Consider the following 14,091-nt stretch of genomic DNA (forward strand, 5'->3'; position numbering starts at 1 on the left):
AAACATCTTGTATGAAACATCCTGAATCAGATGGACCTGTGTTTCTTAGACCATGAGCCCTTACTTCCCTTTGTGAACTTGGCAGACTGACTCTTGAGTTTGTTTCCTGGTCTGCAAATGACCACATGATCCGCTTTATAATACCGTTGAGATGAATGAGATTGTATACACCTGCACCTCCATCCACCCCCACTTCACATGTATAAAATGTTTAATAGTTCTGACTTTTTATTTGCAAGGTATTTTCTTTTTCCCCCAGCATTTGGGAAGTTGGCAGGCACCCAGAAGAAAGATGAGATTCTAATCTTAAGCAGCTGAAGAGCTAACCTTGTAGCTATAGATGGTAAGAGGGCATAGTTTCCCCATGTTTTATTGAACGATAGGTGGATGACTTTTCCCCTGCACCGGTTAAATGGGCCTAAAAAGTTGAACAAGTTCAGCTATTTTTATTAACATAGACTTTAATCAAACAAAACCACTCATGAGATGAAGGAAATTCTTTGCAAAGTTATACTAAAAAACAATCGTTCCAGATTTAGTTAGGTTAAACCCCTAACTAAAAATAAATTAAATCTAGTTACAGTAGCAACAACGATAATTAAAACCAAGCAAAACTTGCTATTAGAGATTTTAGAGCCCTCATCCTTATAGAACACAATTTCACTGCAGGAAAAGAAAATCAAAACTCTATGAATTATAATGAGGTTTTGCCTCGATATTATAATATTGTTAATATTCAAGTTCCTCAAAAGCAAATGGAAACACAAGTCCAGATATAGGTGGATATACTTTTAATAAATGGAAAACGAGTGCTCAACATTATGTCCTTTGTGTGGGAGCAAGCATCCTGTACACAATGACTTACTTAGCTACGTACAATATATTAAGATAATGTATAATACATATTTGACTCAGAGAGTGTTATATGTTAACACTTTATAAGATGAGTCTTCTAGCCAAATGGCTCAGCAGCTTTCATCTGTTAGTAAGGCACTGCATGTTTTCCCCCACAATCTGTGTCATTTACATTGAAGAAGTTGATCCTGTGTGCTGGTAGGTATGCCTGAAGAGCCATCTTTGAGACTCACATACACTCTTGGACCCTTGGCCATGCAACAAGAAAGCATTCCTTATACCAAACCAAATCAAAGCATGGACGACATTTAGCTTAATTTATTTTTTATTTTTACTTTTTTTTGGCCAAAGCTTATAGATAGGTGTTTTTCTCATGCTTCAGCACCAGGCATTGGGAAAGTATGCGTGTGGGCCCAGTCCTGTCTATGCCTGCTGTCTTTGTAAATTAAGTTTTGTTGGAACACAAACGTGCCATTTATTATTGTCTACGGCTGCTTTTGTGCTACCAAGGTGGAGTCGAGTAGTTGTAACAGGCACCATAAAACCAGTATGGCTTAAAATATCCACTATCTGGCCCTTTATAGGAAATATTGCAAGGAGTCTGGTGAGAAGCATCCAATGCCACGGAAGAGTGGGGGGCAAGGCACAGTCTGACAACAGACATCTTCCCAGTGACCCGGTGTGGTATCCAGGTACCATTTGTTGGCCCAGTGAATCCTGGGATTTGCTTTGTCTATTGAGGGAAAAATGGATTCCTTTAAAAGTAGCTTAAACATGTTCAAAGTTGTCGAAGTTTGTAAGCTTTTCATCCAGATTTGCCCAGAACTGGAAATGCCCTACCCGTATTTTATTTTCAAGATAAATTGAATAATCACAATAAGTTATAGAAGATTATGCTTTTCAACACAGCCTAGTTACTCTTACATGGATCATTGGAATTTTCACTTTGTAACACTAGCTTGGACACCGTGGAGAAATCAGATGATTGGACCGATTTTTCATTTCATTTGTTAGACAACTCTTTCTCTTCTCTGTATCTCTGGCTCTTCAATAAGCAGGACTGGATTTGATTATTAATTCTGGACTTGACCCAGCCCAGAATTTCACTGCATGATTATCAGAGACAAATATGAAGTCCCCATCATGCAGAGAAGGGTGCCTGCCTGCAAGGTTATGTGTGTGGGGTCCAGTGGCGAGGTCTGATGTCAAGTTCACTGATGATCTTCAAAGCGGTCTTAGGAGAAGGAAACAGCAACAAGCAACTCAAGGGAAAGAAGACATTTGGGTTTGGGTTCGAGTCTCAAAGTTACATTTAATGAAGAAATCAATGACATCAGGTGAGTGAGCTCTGGCCATTAGGTATTTCTTCGTGTTGTTTTTGGTTCTCAGAAATGAAAATAAACACCAAGTGCAAATCCTTGGGAATAAGACCCACTCCTGCTACCTCCCTTCTGTGAAGAGATTAGTGATAAATGAGCAGTGGAATACAGATTGTATTAGGGGAGAAAAGAGGATTCTGGTAGAAATTAGATCAGAGGTTCCCTTTGCATCTGTCAAAGTGTTTTAGAGTGCATCTGTCTTAGAGTGTTTTCTGAACCCTCTAAATCAGACTCTTGTACAGAAAGTGGATGCAGTTTATATTTTCATGCTCTGTGGGTTCATTTCACAATCGAACTTCCTCCAGAAGTTAGGGCATTTAACATCTCATAAACCCCAGAATACTCTAAAGTATTGTGATTCTTTTAACTTTGTCCAGACACAAGAAGCCAGACCGTATTTTATTTAGGTGCTGACAGAACTATTTGTTTAAAATAACAATGTCAAGTAATTTAGCGATTATAAAAATTAGAATGAAATACCAATTTAATCTCCTCCTGTACCTCCTTGCAAATGTAAGACAAAGCAGAGATTTAAATCTTTTAATAGCTTGTGTAACAACTGTGGTTTTGGTGTATCTCAAAGGTGGCATTATTTTAAATTATAAAAGATTTTGTATGCTTGAAATCCTAGGAAAAGGAAAAAAAAAACAAGTTTAAGTATAATGTATTCATTCATATTTAAAGAAATAAGTATATTTTATGAGTATAAAGCTACATGCACTATGAGAATCTTACAGGTACAACCCAGCATATATTTAACTAACTCTATTTTGCGGGGAATTAAATAAATAGTAGGAGACAAGATCTTTGAAACTTTGCCTAAAGAGTAAGGAAGTAAATGTGGGAGTTAGAGCAGGAGAAATCTTATTTGCTAGGGGTATACTATTGGTATCGACAGGGTGGAGGTTGGGTGCTGCTAAGCATTCTATAATGCACAGTACAGCCCCCCAGCAAAGAATTCTACAAAATTGCAAGATTTCATTATAGAAGAATTCATAGAAGAAATTACAAATATAATGGGGCGCGTGGGTGGCTCAGTCAGCTAAGTGTCCAACTCTTGATTTTGGCTCAGGTCATGATCCCACAGTTCGTGAATTCGAGCCCTGTGTTGGGCTCTATGGTGACAGTGCAGAGCCTGCTTGGGATTCTCTCTCTCTCGCTCTCTCAAAAAAAAAATAAAGCTTAAAACAAAAAATCACAACATAAGAATTATAAGAAATTGTCAGTAATGCCAAGACCAAGAAATTCTGCTCTGGGGCAAATTGGAGGCTCGACAGTTGGAGGCTCAACTTCTCAGTGGATGAGGGCAACTGAGAAGAAGACAGTGAAAAAAAATAAAAGGTTTTTGCTCTTCTGACTCCACCACAAAGTATCTTTAAAAAAACCTTTTTTTAATGTTTATTTTATTTTTGAGAGAGACAGAGCATGAGCGGGGGAGGGGCGGAGAGCGAGGGAGACACAGAATCCGAAGCAGGCTCCAGGCTCCCAGCTGTCAGCACAGAGCCTGACGTGGGGCTCGAATCCATGAACCGTGAGATCATGACCTGAGCCAAAATCGGACGCCCAATTGACTGAGCCACCCAAGTGCCCCACAAAGTGTCTCTTACTGTTTGGTAGGATGCGATTATTTTATTCCACATTTAAGGAGTATTTTCTAGAAATTATAGGAGTTACATATTGCTTTCTATAAATATGGAGTTATAGACTGCTTACCTACTAATGAAAATATGATTTTGGCGTAGTAAACTACAAATAAAGTGACTTCTATGATGGAGTTTGGAGTAGACAATTTTAGAAAATCAAATTTTGACAGAAAACAAGAATCCATGCAGCAGTACGTGGGTCATAAAGTTCATATCCATGAGGATCACTTATCTGTTTAAAATATGTGTCCACTGCCTACCCCAAGCTCTACAAATAGGATACCTAAGAGGATCCCTGCCAGAGTGCCAAGGAATTCAGAAAACCCATGCTCTGTTTCTCAAGAAAACGCTTAGACCTCTAAAAACATTTAAAACCTTCCTTCCTTCCTTCCCACATTCCTGAAAAATAATCCAGAAGGTTGAATATCCATGCAGAGAGCTACAAAGTCTGAGCAATGATGGTATTTACTGCTTCACTCTAGTATTGATGAATGCAAAAGGGTCCAATTTATGTTGCCTAAACCATCTGAGTTAGATAATTATTGCATCTCCTCAGGGATTTCTAGAATGTGCCTTTCAGTATTAGCAGAGGATCTTCCATATCCGTAAATTTTCCAACTTCTCTGTATAACCAAAGGAGAGTCCTGGAATCACAGATCTGTTGGAAGCCATCTGCTGAGGCAAGCTGACAAGAGTCAAGGTCCCTGAATCCAGCGCTACCACTGTAATCCTATGAGAACTTGTGTCTTAATGTTCTTATCTATGAAATGGAGCTGATAATACCAGACTTAATGATGCTAAGAAGGCTGACTAATAATAGCAAACATCATGAAAGAAAATTATGGTATGGCAAAGCCCCGACTGGTCTACAAATGCTGGGCAACTTTATCATACCGTCCTAGACAGAGGATGGAAACTAACATTTACTCAGCTCCCTCTAAAGACCAGTAATAATAAAAAATAATAATAATAAATAAATAAATAAATACCAGTAATAGACACTAGCACAAAGTATATTAAAAGTCAAAATTCATCATTTCTCTACAATCACTTCATTTCCCTGCCCCATTTCCCAAACACATCTGGTCTATAAATATGCTGTAAACATACTCACATTTTCACTCATTGTGGTGGCTTTAGATGCAGAATTACTTCTCCTGTTTATAGAATATAAAAGACAGTATTAAAAAAAAAAAAAAAAAAAAGGCCAGCAATCCCAACTGAATATCTTCTGTTTGTAGACAAATTTCACAGAGAAAGCCGTGCAGCAAGGGATTGGCCCGGGAAACTCTAGGTATCTCATTGTAGCCCTAGGACTAAAGATTTCTGTGGATTATGTGAACAGAAACTTACTCACTTTTAACTTACCAATTTTTTAACATTTATCATTTTGAAAGCTTGATCAATTATCATCAAAGTTCACTTTTTCCCATGGGAAGAAAGCTTTACACAGTAACTAGGGTTCTAGTCATCTGTTGTAGGCTGAACTGTATTCCCCTCAAAAATTCATGCTAAAGTCCCAGCTACCAGTACCTCAAAATGTGACTGTATTTGGAGATAGAGACTTTAAAATGGTAATTAAATTCAAATAAGGTCATTAGGGTGGGCCCTAATCCAATATGGCTGGCGGCCTTACGGGAAGAGTACATTTAGACACAAACACAGGCAGACAGAAGACAATGTGAAGACAGAGAGAAGACTATCTATAAGCCAAGGAGAGAGGTCTGAAAGAGATCCTTCCCTTGTCGTCCTCAGAAGGAACCAACTTTGCTGTCACCTTGATCTGGATCCCTAGCCTCCAGAAGTGTAAGAAAACAAACTTCTGTTTAAGCCACTCAGTCTGTGGCACTTTGTTATGGCAGCCTTAGCAAATTAATATAACATCCAATTCATTATCCCCAAAATTTTGAGGGTGATGGATTTGACAAACGGCAAAAACGTATCTAGGAGTAAAGATATTGCCTCCCAGATTCCTACCTGCGTTAACAAAGACATCGTGTTTGAAGAAAAGAATTACCTTCTCGCCATAGCAATGCCAGCCTTTCCCCTTGTATAAGACGATGCTGTCCAAAACCTCCAACTACTTTCTACCTTATTCAATAAAAGTGGAAGTCCCTACAATTGCCTAGGGTGGAATGCAGAGTGGCTATATCATCAGGCAACCTGTTTTCTGAACTTTCCCCCTTTGCTACTGCTATCCCTGATAACTTGGAGGTCATCTTGGACTTGTAGTGGGATATTATTAGACAGAGAGACCAGGGTTGAGTAGGAAGTCTTGGAACAGGAAATCAAAGGCAGCTAAGTCTTCAAAATGACTTAGAAGATGAGCAAGTATCTGAGGCCACGCAGCTGAGAGTAGAGGGGAATGACCATAGATCTGGGTTGGGTCTGCCATTTCCACGTACAGAACGGACCGTCACAAATCAAGTGCACGTAAACTTGGTGATCTCTGATTCCTAGATTTCTAATCCTAGTTAACATATTTCCCCAAAAACTCCAGGTTTATACATTCTGTTACTTACTAATATCTCTTTTTGGAAGCTTAGTAGGCATCTCAAATATTAAAATTCCAAAACATTCAGACCTTCCCATCTAAGCCCCCCAAACCTGCTCCCCCCTGAAGTCTTGCACATTTCAGTAAATGGTAACTCTATTCTTCTCAGATCCTTGGAGCTATCTTTGATTTTTCTTTTTCTCCCATATCCACATCCAACAAATCAGTAAATTGTTTAAAATATATCCAGAATCCTATCATTTCTCAACATCTCCAACACCATCGCTTTGGAGCCAGCCATCATTTTCTCTCGGCTAGATTACTGGGTAGTTCCCTAACTGGTCTCCCTGCTTCCTCCACTCTATGTCACCTTATAGTTTATTCCTCACAGAACAGCTAATGTGAGCTTCTAAGAATTAAGTAACAGGATACTACTCCCTCATTCAAAACCTTCCAGCGACTTCCCATCTTACTCAGAATCAAAGTCAAACTCCTCACAACTGCCCAGAAGGGGCTCCATGTAATCTGGCCTCCATTACTTTTGTGCATCCCCTCTCTCCATTGTCCTCAATCTGTTTCAGCCACACCAATCCCCTCGATATGCCTCAGATACTCCAGGCAAGCCGGGCCTCAAGACCTTTCCATCCGTTCTTTCTCCTCTGCTTGAATGCTCTTCTCATGGGTATCAGATAGATTTCTGCTCCTTCGGGTCTTTCTCAAATATCACTTCATCAGTGAGGCCCTTCCTAACCACCCTAAAGGACAGTCTCCACTCCCACCCTGTGCATTCTCTTACCCGCTTTAGTTTTCGCCATAATACTATGACAATCTGACAAACTGCAGAGTTTACATTTGTGTGTATTGTCCATCTTTTTCAATGTAAGCTCCGTGAGGCAGAGAGTTATTTGGTCTGTTTTGTTCACTGCCGTATTGCCATTCCCTAGGACAGGGTTGGGCACAAAATAAGTATTCAATTAAATGTGAAAATGCTGTTAAGTAAAAATTTATTTGAAATTTTTCAATTTAGCAAAATACAGCAAATATATTTTCCAAAGTAGTACTACGGAAATGCCTACAGGGGCAAATTAGTGACTACATTTCTTCTCTAGGTAATTGAGCAACATTGACAGATAGGCATGAGGCATGAGGTGGGATGTATTTCTTGATAAGTATGAGTCACTTCCCATAGGATACTTCACAACCAACTTTCATGTTTGACTTGAAACAGATGATTAACAGAAAATTAGTTGAGGTGGGGGAAAGGCATGCATTTAAGAAAGTATACTTACTGGAACGAGGTCTCTTCTACAAAAGAATAAGTGTATATCATTAATGCAAGAGTTAATATGGTATGATGCAGATTAATATATTAATATATTAACATAATACATGTTAATATATTAATATAAAAGTGAGTTTAGGCTTAATTTCTTTTTCTCAATCTTGATTCTCTCTTGTTATATCTGTACTTTCTAATCAAGGTTGGCAAACATTTTCTGTAAAGGGCCACGAGGCAAATATTTAAGCTTTGCAGGCCAATAGGTAAAACTGAGGATATTATGTAGGTACTTGTATAATAAGAGAGAACAAGTTTCCAAAAATTTTTATTAATAAAATTCAACATATAAAAATAATCAAAGTCTTAAGTATAGGTCTATTAATTGGAAGACTAGAATTCTTCTTTGGGGAGGGAATAACATTTCTCTTAATTAAGATTCAAAGTTAGTGTTCCTTGTTACCAAACAGATTGCAAATGTTCATTTGTAAAAACCACTTTTAGCTTGTGGGCCACAGAAAAACAGGTGGCAGGCCGGATATGGTCCACAGGTCATAGTTTGCCAATTCTTATTGGAAACGCAAGCAAGTTTAAGAAAATGATCCTCTCGGATAGGTTGTGGAGTAATATTCTTCACTAATGAATTCGTAATACCCAAGGAGAATCTTTAATTATTTTAAGAAAAATGTATTCACCAAGCCTCCAATAAAAACATTCAGACAGATACTTTTTACAAGGGGAGATAAAGATGGCAAGAATTCTGGAGTAATCTTATCTGTCTGTACTTTCACTGGTGGCCAGCAGGGGGACTCAGCTGGATTCCACGCAGAAAGTTAAAGGAAAAGAACTATTAATTCACAGAGCAGTTATTCTTAATTATAGGGAACATTCTTGAAACAATGCTCATGGAAACATTTTATGACATAGTATCTATTTATAGGTTAAGTTTTGTGTTGCATAAAATGTTTTTTAAACCTAAATTCTAAAATTAATGTTCACTGTGAAACAACGGGTCTAAAACTTGCTTATGCTATAAATGTACTATTCTGTTAAAAAGAAACTTTGCTTTCTACACTATTGCCAATGGACGCGATGAAGTTCTACAGCTTTTGAGCTCTCAGATAATTTTAAAGACCGGGAGTAGAGAAATATGTTAAGAGAATAAAACATTATTTTTTAAATAATTCATATTATAATCATTCATATCAAACATATTTTATCATCAAATTGGGGTTTGGAGTTATAAAAAGTCTAAACTTGAAGAAGTAAAAACTATGTGGGGCACTTAGGTGGCTCAGTAAGTGGTTAAACGCCCAACTCTTGATTTTCACTCCGGTCATGACTTCATGGTTCCTGAGATCAATCCTGGCATCAGGCTCTGCACTGACACTGGGGAGCCTGCTAGAGAGTCTCTCTCTTTGCCCCTCCCCCACTTGTTTTTATTGACTAATTCTCTTGTATATACAGTGGTGCTAAATTTGATATTCCACATTCCACTGTTTGACGCTGATAGAATATTTCACTGAAACTTCTTGTGATAAAAGTGGAAATCAATTTACATCTTGAGATATGTAATTCCTAACGTAAAGAGATCTTAAATACATGTAAATATACTGGAAATATCCATGGATGTTGACTATCTCCCAGTAAGTGCTGCAGCATTACGCCACTCTAGGGCACCTCTCACATATTCTGTGGTGTTTCCTGAATGTTCCGATCAGGCAGCTCTGCCTTTTGTCCCTATGTTTGCCAAAGTGCTTCATAACTCACCTACGTGTCATGTTGAACACTTTCTTCTGCAGAAAAACCAATGAAAAATAGTATCTAGGGTTTGTTAGAACTAATTGGGAGAAACAATGTCTCATAAGAAAACTATATCCACCAGAAGTTGTCTAGCAAAGAAGGGTGAAATCCACTTACTTGAAAAGTAGCCTTTCCTCTGAGCATAGCACACACCAAGGCCACAAACAGAAATCACAAAGGCCACACCTACTACAGCTGCTATGATGCCACGTATGTTGAGATCGTCTGGAATGCAAAATAAACCATGCATGAATTTGGGTCAAACAGACAGACAGATGTAGTTATTGAATTGAAAAAAAAATCACAAAAGCTCCCCTTGGCTTCTATACCGTAAACATGGATAGTTTCATGCTGTTAAAGCCTGTTCAATTGACTCACTTCCAGGACAAGGTTCAAAATTGCTTGAAAATATTAACAGAATTAAGTTTTGAGGGGCACCTGGGTGACTCAGTCGGTTAAGCAGCTCACTCTTGGTTTCAGCTTAGGTCATGATCTCACTGTTCGTGGGATTGAGCCCCACCTCAGGGTCTGTGAAGGGCCTGCCTGGGATTCTCTCTCTCCCTCTCTCCCTGCCCCTCCCTCCCTTGTGCACACAATCTCTCTCTCAAAATAAATACACTTAAAAAAAAAAAAAGAATTGGGGTGCCTGGGTGACTCAGTCGGTTGGGCATCCGACTTCAGCTCAGGTCATGATCTCACAGTTTGTGAGTTCGAGCCCTGCATTGGGCTCTGTGCTGGCAGCTTGGAGCCTGGAGCCTGCTTCAGATTCTGTCTCTCTCTCTCTCTCTCTCTCTCTGCCCCTCCTCTGCTCACACCCTGTCTCTCTCTCTCCCTCTCTCTCAAAAATAAACATTAAACAAATTTTTTAAATAAAAAAAAATTAAGTTTTGCAAGAATCTTACATTTAAAGAAATTCTAGATTCAGAAATAATACGTATGGTATATTCTCTTGCAGTCATTTGTAGAGGTAAAACTTCAAAAGATTAAATATCACACTGGAAGTGACCTTCAAAGTTCAGTGAATTCAAGTATTACACCACCACATACCCCCCAAATTCTACTTAAAATTCTTCTACATCATCATCTGTGTCAATTTCACCAATGCTGGAAAACTCAATCAACTCCAAAGAAGGCTGTGCCACTGTTGTTCTATAAAACTAAGAATCAGTAACATCTTTCTTCAATTTAATCAGGCTTGTGTGTGTGTCCATATACACATATACACACCCACCTACATATATGCCATTAAGCTGTCATCCCATTAGGTTTAAAATGAACTAAACTCCCCAAGACTTTTTCCTGTTGTTATTAAGTCATCTTCCCTCTAACCTAATACAACTGGATTTTTTGGAACTCACTTTGAAATCACTACCATTGTTACCAACCTGCGAGGCTTTTCAGATTCTGTTGTCCAAGAATTAGATTATTATCCTTTCGAGATTAATATTTATGTAATTGGGAACTGCCTCAAAAATACCTTCAAGTAATTAATAAAATGATGATTATGATTTTGTTAGGGAAATAACTATGGAAGAGGCTATTATACACCCCCCTTCATATAATAGGATCTATTACACCCTCTGGGTATGGGATCCAACTATGTGTGAATCCGTCTAACTATTTAATTTGGATCACATTTCTCCAGCTCGTCCATAAGGATTTCATGAGCCTCAATCCTCTGTCATTTGGGTACTGCCTGTGTATTGATTAATATGTAGATTACGTATACATTTTAAAGGAACAATTCCTCAAAGGGTTCTTGTTTTTAAAAGCAAGTATTAATTAGCATGTGATTAAATAACTTGGAGAAAATTTTAGGTAGCATTTTCTCAACAGTAATTTTAGATATTTAAAAGCACCACACATTTGGGGAAAGATTTTTTTTTAAAGAAACATTATTTAAGTGAGTATGCTTACCATAAAACTCTCTGGTCTCAAGTTTTTTTTAAAAATTTTTATTTATTTTTGAGAGAGAGAGAGAGAGAGAGAGAGAGAAAACGTAAGCAGGGGAGGGACAAAGAGAGAGGGAGACACAGAATCTGAAGCAGGCTCCAGTCTCTGAGCTGTCCACACAGAGCCTGATGCGGGGCTCAAACTCACTAACTGTGAGATTGTGACCTGAGCCGAAGTCGGACACTTAACCAACTGAGCCACCCAGGCACCCCACAAAATTTTTTTCTAATGCCAAGTGTTATTAATTTTCTCATATGTCTCTGAAATGTTAACTGATTTTTTTAAGAAAGAAAACTGGATACACCTTTTGAAAGGCTGAGTAATTTGACCAGAGTAGAAAACATTAATTATTGCTTGGTATAAACTCAATTCATTTTTAGGGTCAGCTGGCTGGCTCAATTGGTAGAGCATGTGACTCTTGATCTCAGGGTTGTAAGTTCGAGCCCCATGTTGGGTGTAGAGATTACTTAAAAGTAAAATCTTAAGCCAACAAACAAAACAACAACTCAGGAGCACCTAGGTGGCTCAGTTGGTTAAGCATCTGACTTTGGCTTAGGTCATGATCTCACGGTTCATGAGTTCGAGCCCCACTTTGGGCTCTGTGCTGGCAGCTCAGAGCCTGGAGCCTGCTTTGAATTCTGTGTTTCCCTCCCTTTCTCTGCCCTCCCCCTCTAAAAAAATTTTAAAAAATAAACTCAGTTCAATTTTGCTTAAGTATTCAGAGGTCAATGAGATCCAGCTATTTATTTACTTAAAACAATAGAGGAGGGGTGCCTGGGTGGCTCAGTCAGTTAAGCATCCGACTCTTGATATTGGCTCAGGTCATGATCTCATGGTTCGTGGGTTCGAGCCCAAAGTCGGGCTTTGTGCTAACAGCAAGGAGCCTGGTTGGGATTTTCTCTCTCCTCTCTCGCTGCCCCTTCCTTTCAAAAATAAATAAATAAACCTTAAAAATAAAATAATCTTTATAAAAATAGCAGAGAGGGAATATCCACAGTATTCATAGTCTTTTTTTCTTTAAGTTTATTTATTTATTTATTTAGAGAGAAATAAATTTATGTAGTGAGACAGAGGGAGAGAGAGAGAATCCCAAGCAGAGCTTGACGTGGGCCTCAAACTCACAAACTGTGAGATCATGACCTGAGCTGAAGTCAGACGCTTAACTGACTGCATCACTCAGGCACCCTACAATATTCATAATCTAAGGCAAAATGAAATTAATAGGGGGAAAAATCCACAATAATCATAATCTAAGGCAAATTGGTAACTAAATGAAACTCCTTAGAACCAAACTGTATCTACTATTTTCTTTGCAGTAGTCAAAGAATGTGGTATCTGTGGAGTTTTCAACCTCAAGGTTATTATCTGAGAAAAATCTGTCTTACAGTTTGACAGTGAATTTGACATCTAACAACGACAAAAAAAAAATGTCTTCTCCTGTAAGACACAGTATAAATTTTATTTTATTTTTTTTTTAGTGAAATGGAAGGAGTCTTGTAAGTTAGAGGTAAGGTGTTCTCATGCCATTTGCCATTTACTGCGAGACTGAGAGCAAGTTCTAAAGCCGCCTTATGCCTTACTAACGAGAAAATGTAACACACACAAACCTATTGTGTTCTTTCTTTGAGAAAAAAAAAAAGTCCAGTATGAAAGGAAGGTATCATTATTCTCACTGAAAGGAAAGGAGCCAACCTGTCAAAATACTAAGTGGGAGTGGGGTCTTGTGGAGTTTTACAGGGGCAGCTTGGGAATGATCACCAGACCCATGATTTACCTTCTTTCTGAACTTCAAAAAGAGCTTCTTTAAAGCAGTTAACAGATTCTGTTTGGGGTTACAAGTTACTACTACTGATGGTTTACCAAAAAAACCTTTGATATGTGATTTCATGAATTCTTACGGATTTCAAAAGATATACATTCCAAACCAAGGGTATGAAACACCTAGGATCAATGGATGAGCATTAAACAAACTAATTGTAACTTGTAAGCTAACTTATACCAGAAAGAGGAGATAATGGGAAAATCCTAGTCAAATTATAGTGGTGATACTAGCAAAACACCAACTACTGAATTTCATCTAGTATGTATTTATTTACTCCAGGCCAGGGAAAAACATTCACTAGCCCATTAAAACCATGCCTTCACAGATATGATTTCTTAAGGTGAGACTACATCAGGCACTGAAATTAAATGGGACCATGTAAAGAAAAAAAACTAAAACAGTAATACTGCAGGGGGAATAAGGCTACCGTAAAAAACATGAGGATAGTAGGTGAATGAATGAAGTTAGGGAAACACTGTACTAATGCATTAATTTTAAACATGTTCTGATAAATTTTTCTAATGATAACTCCAAAGCAGCACTAAGAGGGATACTTTCTTTTTTTTTTTTTTTAATGTTTATTTTTATTTTTAAGAGAGAGAGACAGAGCACGAGCAGGGCCAGGGCAGAGAGAGAGAGACAGACAGAATCCAAAGCAGGCTCCAGGCTCTGAGCTGTCGGCACAGAGCCCTACGCAGGGCTTGAACTCCCAAACCGCGAGACTATGACCTGGGCTGAAGTGGGACGCTTAACCGACTAAGCCACCCAGGCGCCCCAAGAGGGATGCTTTCTGATATTTTAAGCAAACACTTATGTTTGACAGTTACCATCAACACTTGGAGTGAATTTGGTGGATAATATGTATC

At 38.4% G+C, this 14,091-nt stretch overlaps 1 protein-coding gene across 4 annotated transcripts in view; it reads right to left on the minus strand.

Moving 5' to 3' along the window:
• Positions 1-774: 774 nt before the first annotated feature.
• JAM2 (junctional adhesion molecule 2) overlaps positions 775-14,091 on the minus strand; it is a 61,347-nt gene continuing 48,030 nt past the window's right edge. The window contains exons 7-11 of one of the 4 annotated variants that reach the window (XR_002735816.2): positions 9,568-9,675; positions 7,661-7,676; positions 7,168-7,311; positions 4,992-5,034; positions 775-2,861 (exon numbers count right to left, since the gene is read on the minus strand). Coding sequence is in view for 3 of the 4 variants with exons in the window: in XM_023238845.2 (XP_023094613.1) it covers positions 5,000-5,034; positions 7,168-7,311; positions 9,568-9,675 (287 nt within the window). In the remaining variant the exon portion in view is untranslated. The other 3 variants (XM_023238845.2, XM_023238846.2, XM_045036712.1) reach the window with 3 other exon arrangements.

The sequence above is a fragment of the Felis catus genome, chromosome C2, assembly GCF_018350175.1.
Source record: "Felis catus isolate Fca126 chromosome C2, F.catus_Fca126_mat1.0, whole genome shotgun sequence".
Taxonomy (NCBI): Eukaryota; Metazoa; Chordata; class Mammalia; order Carnivora; family Felidae; genus Felis; species Felis catus.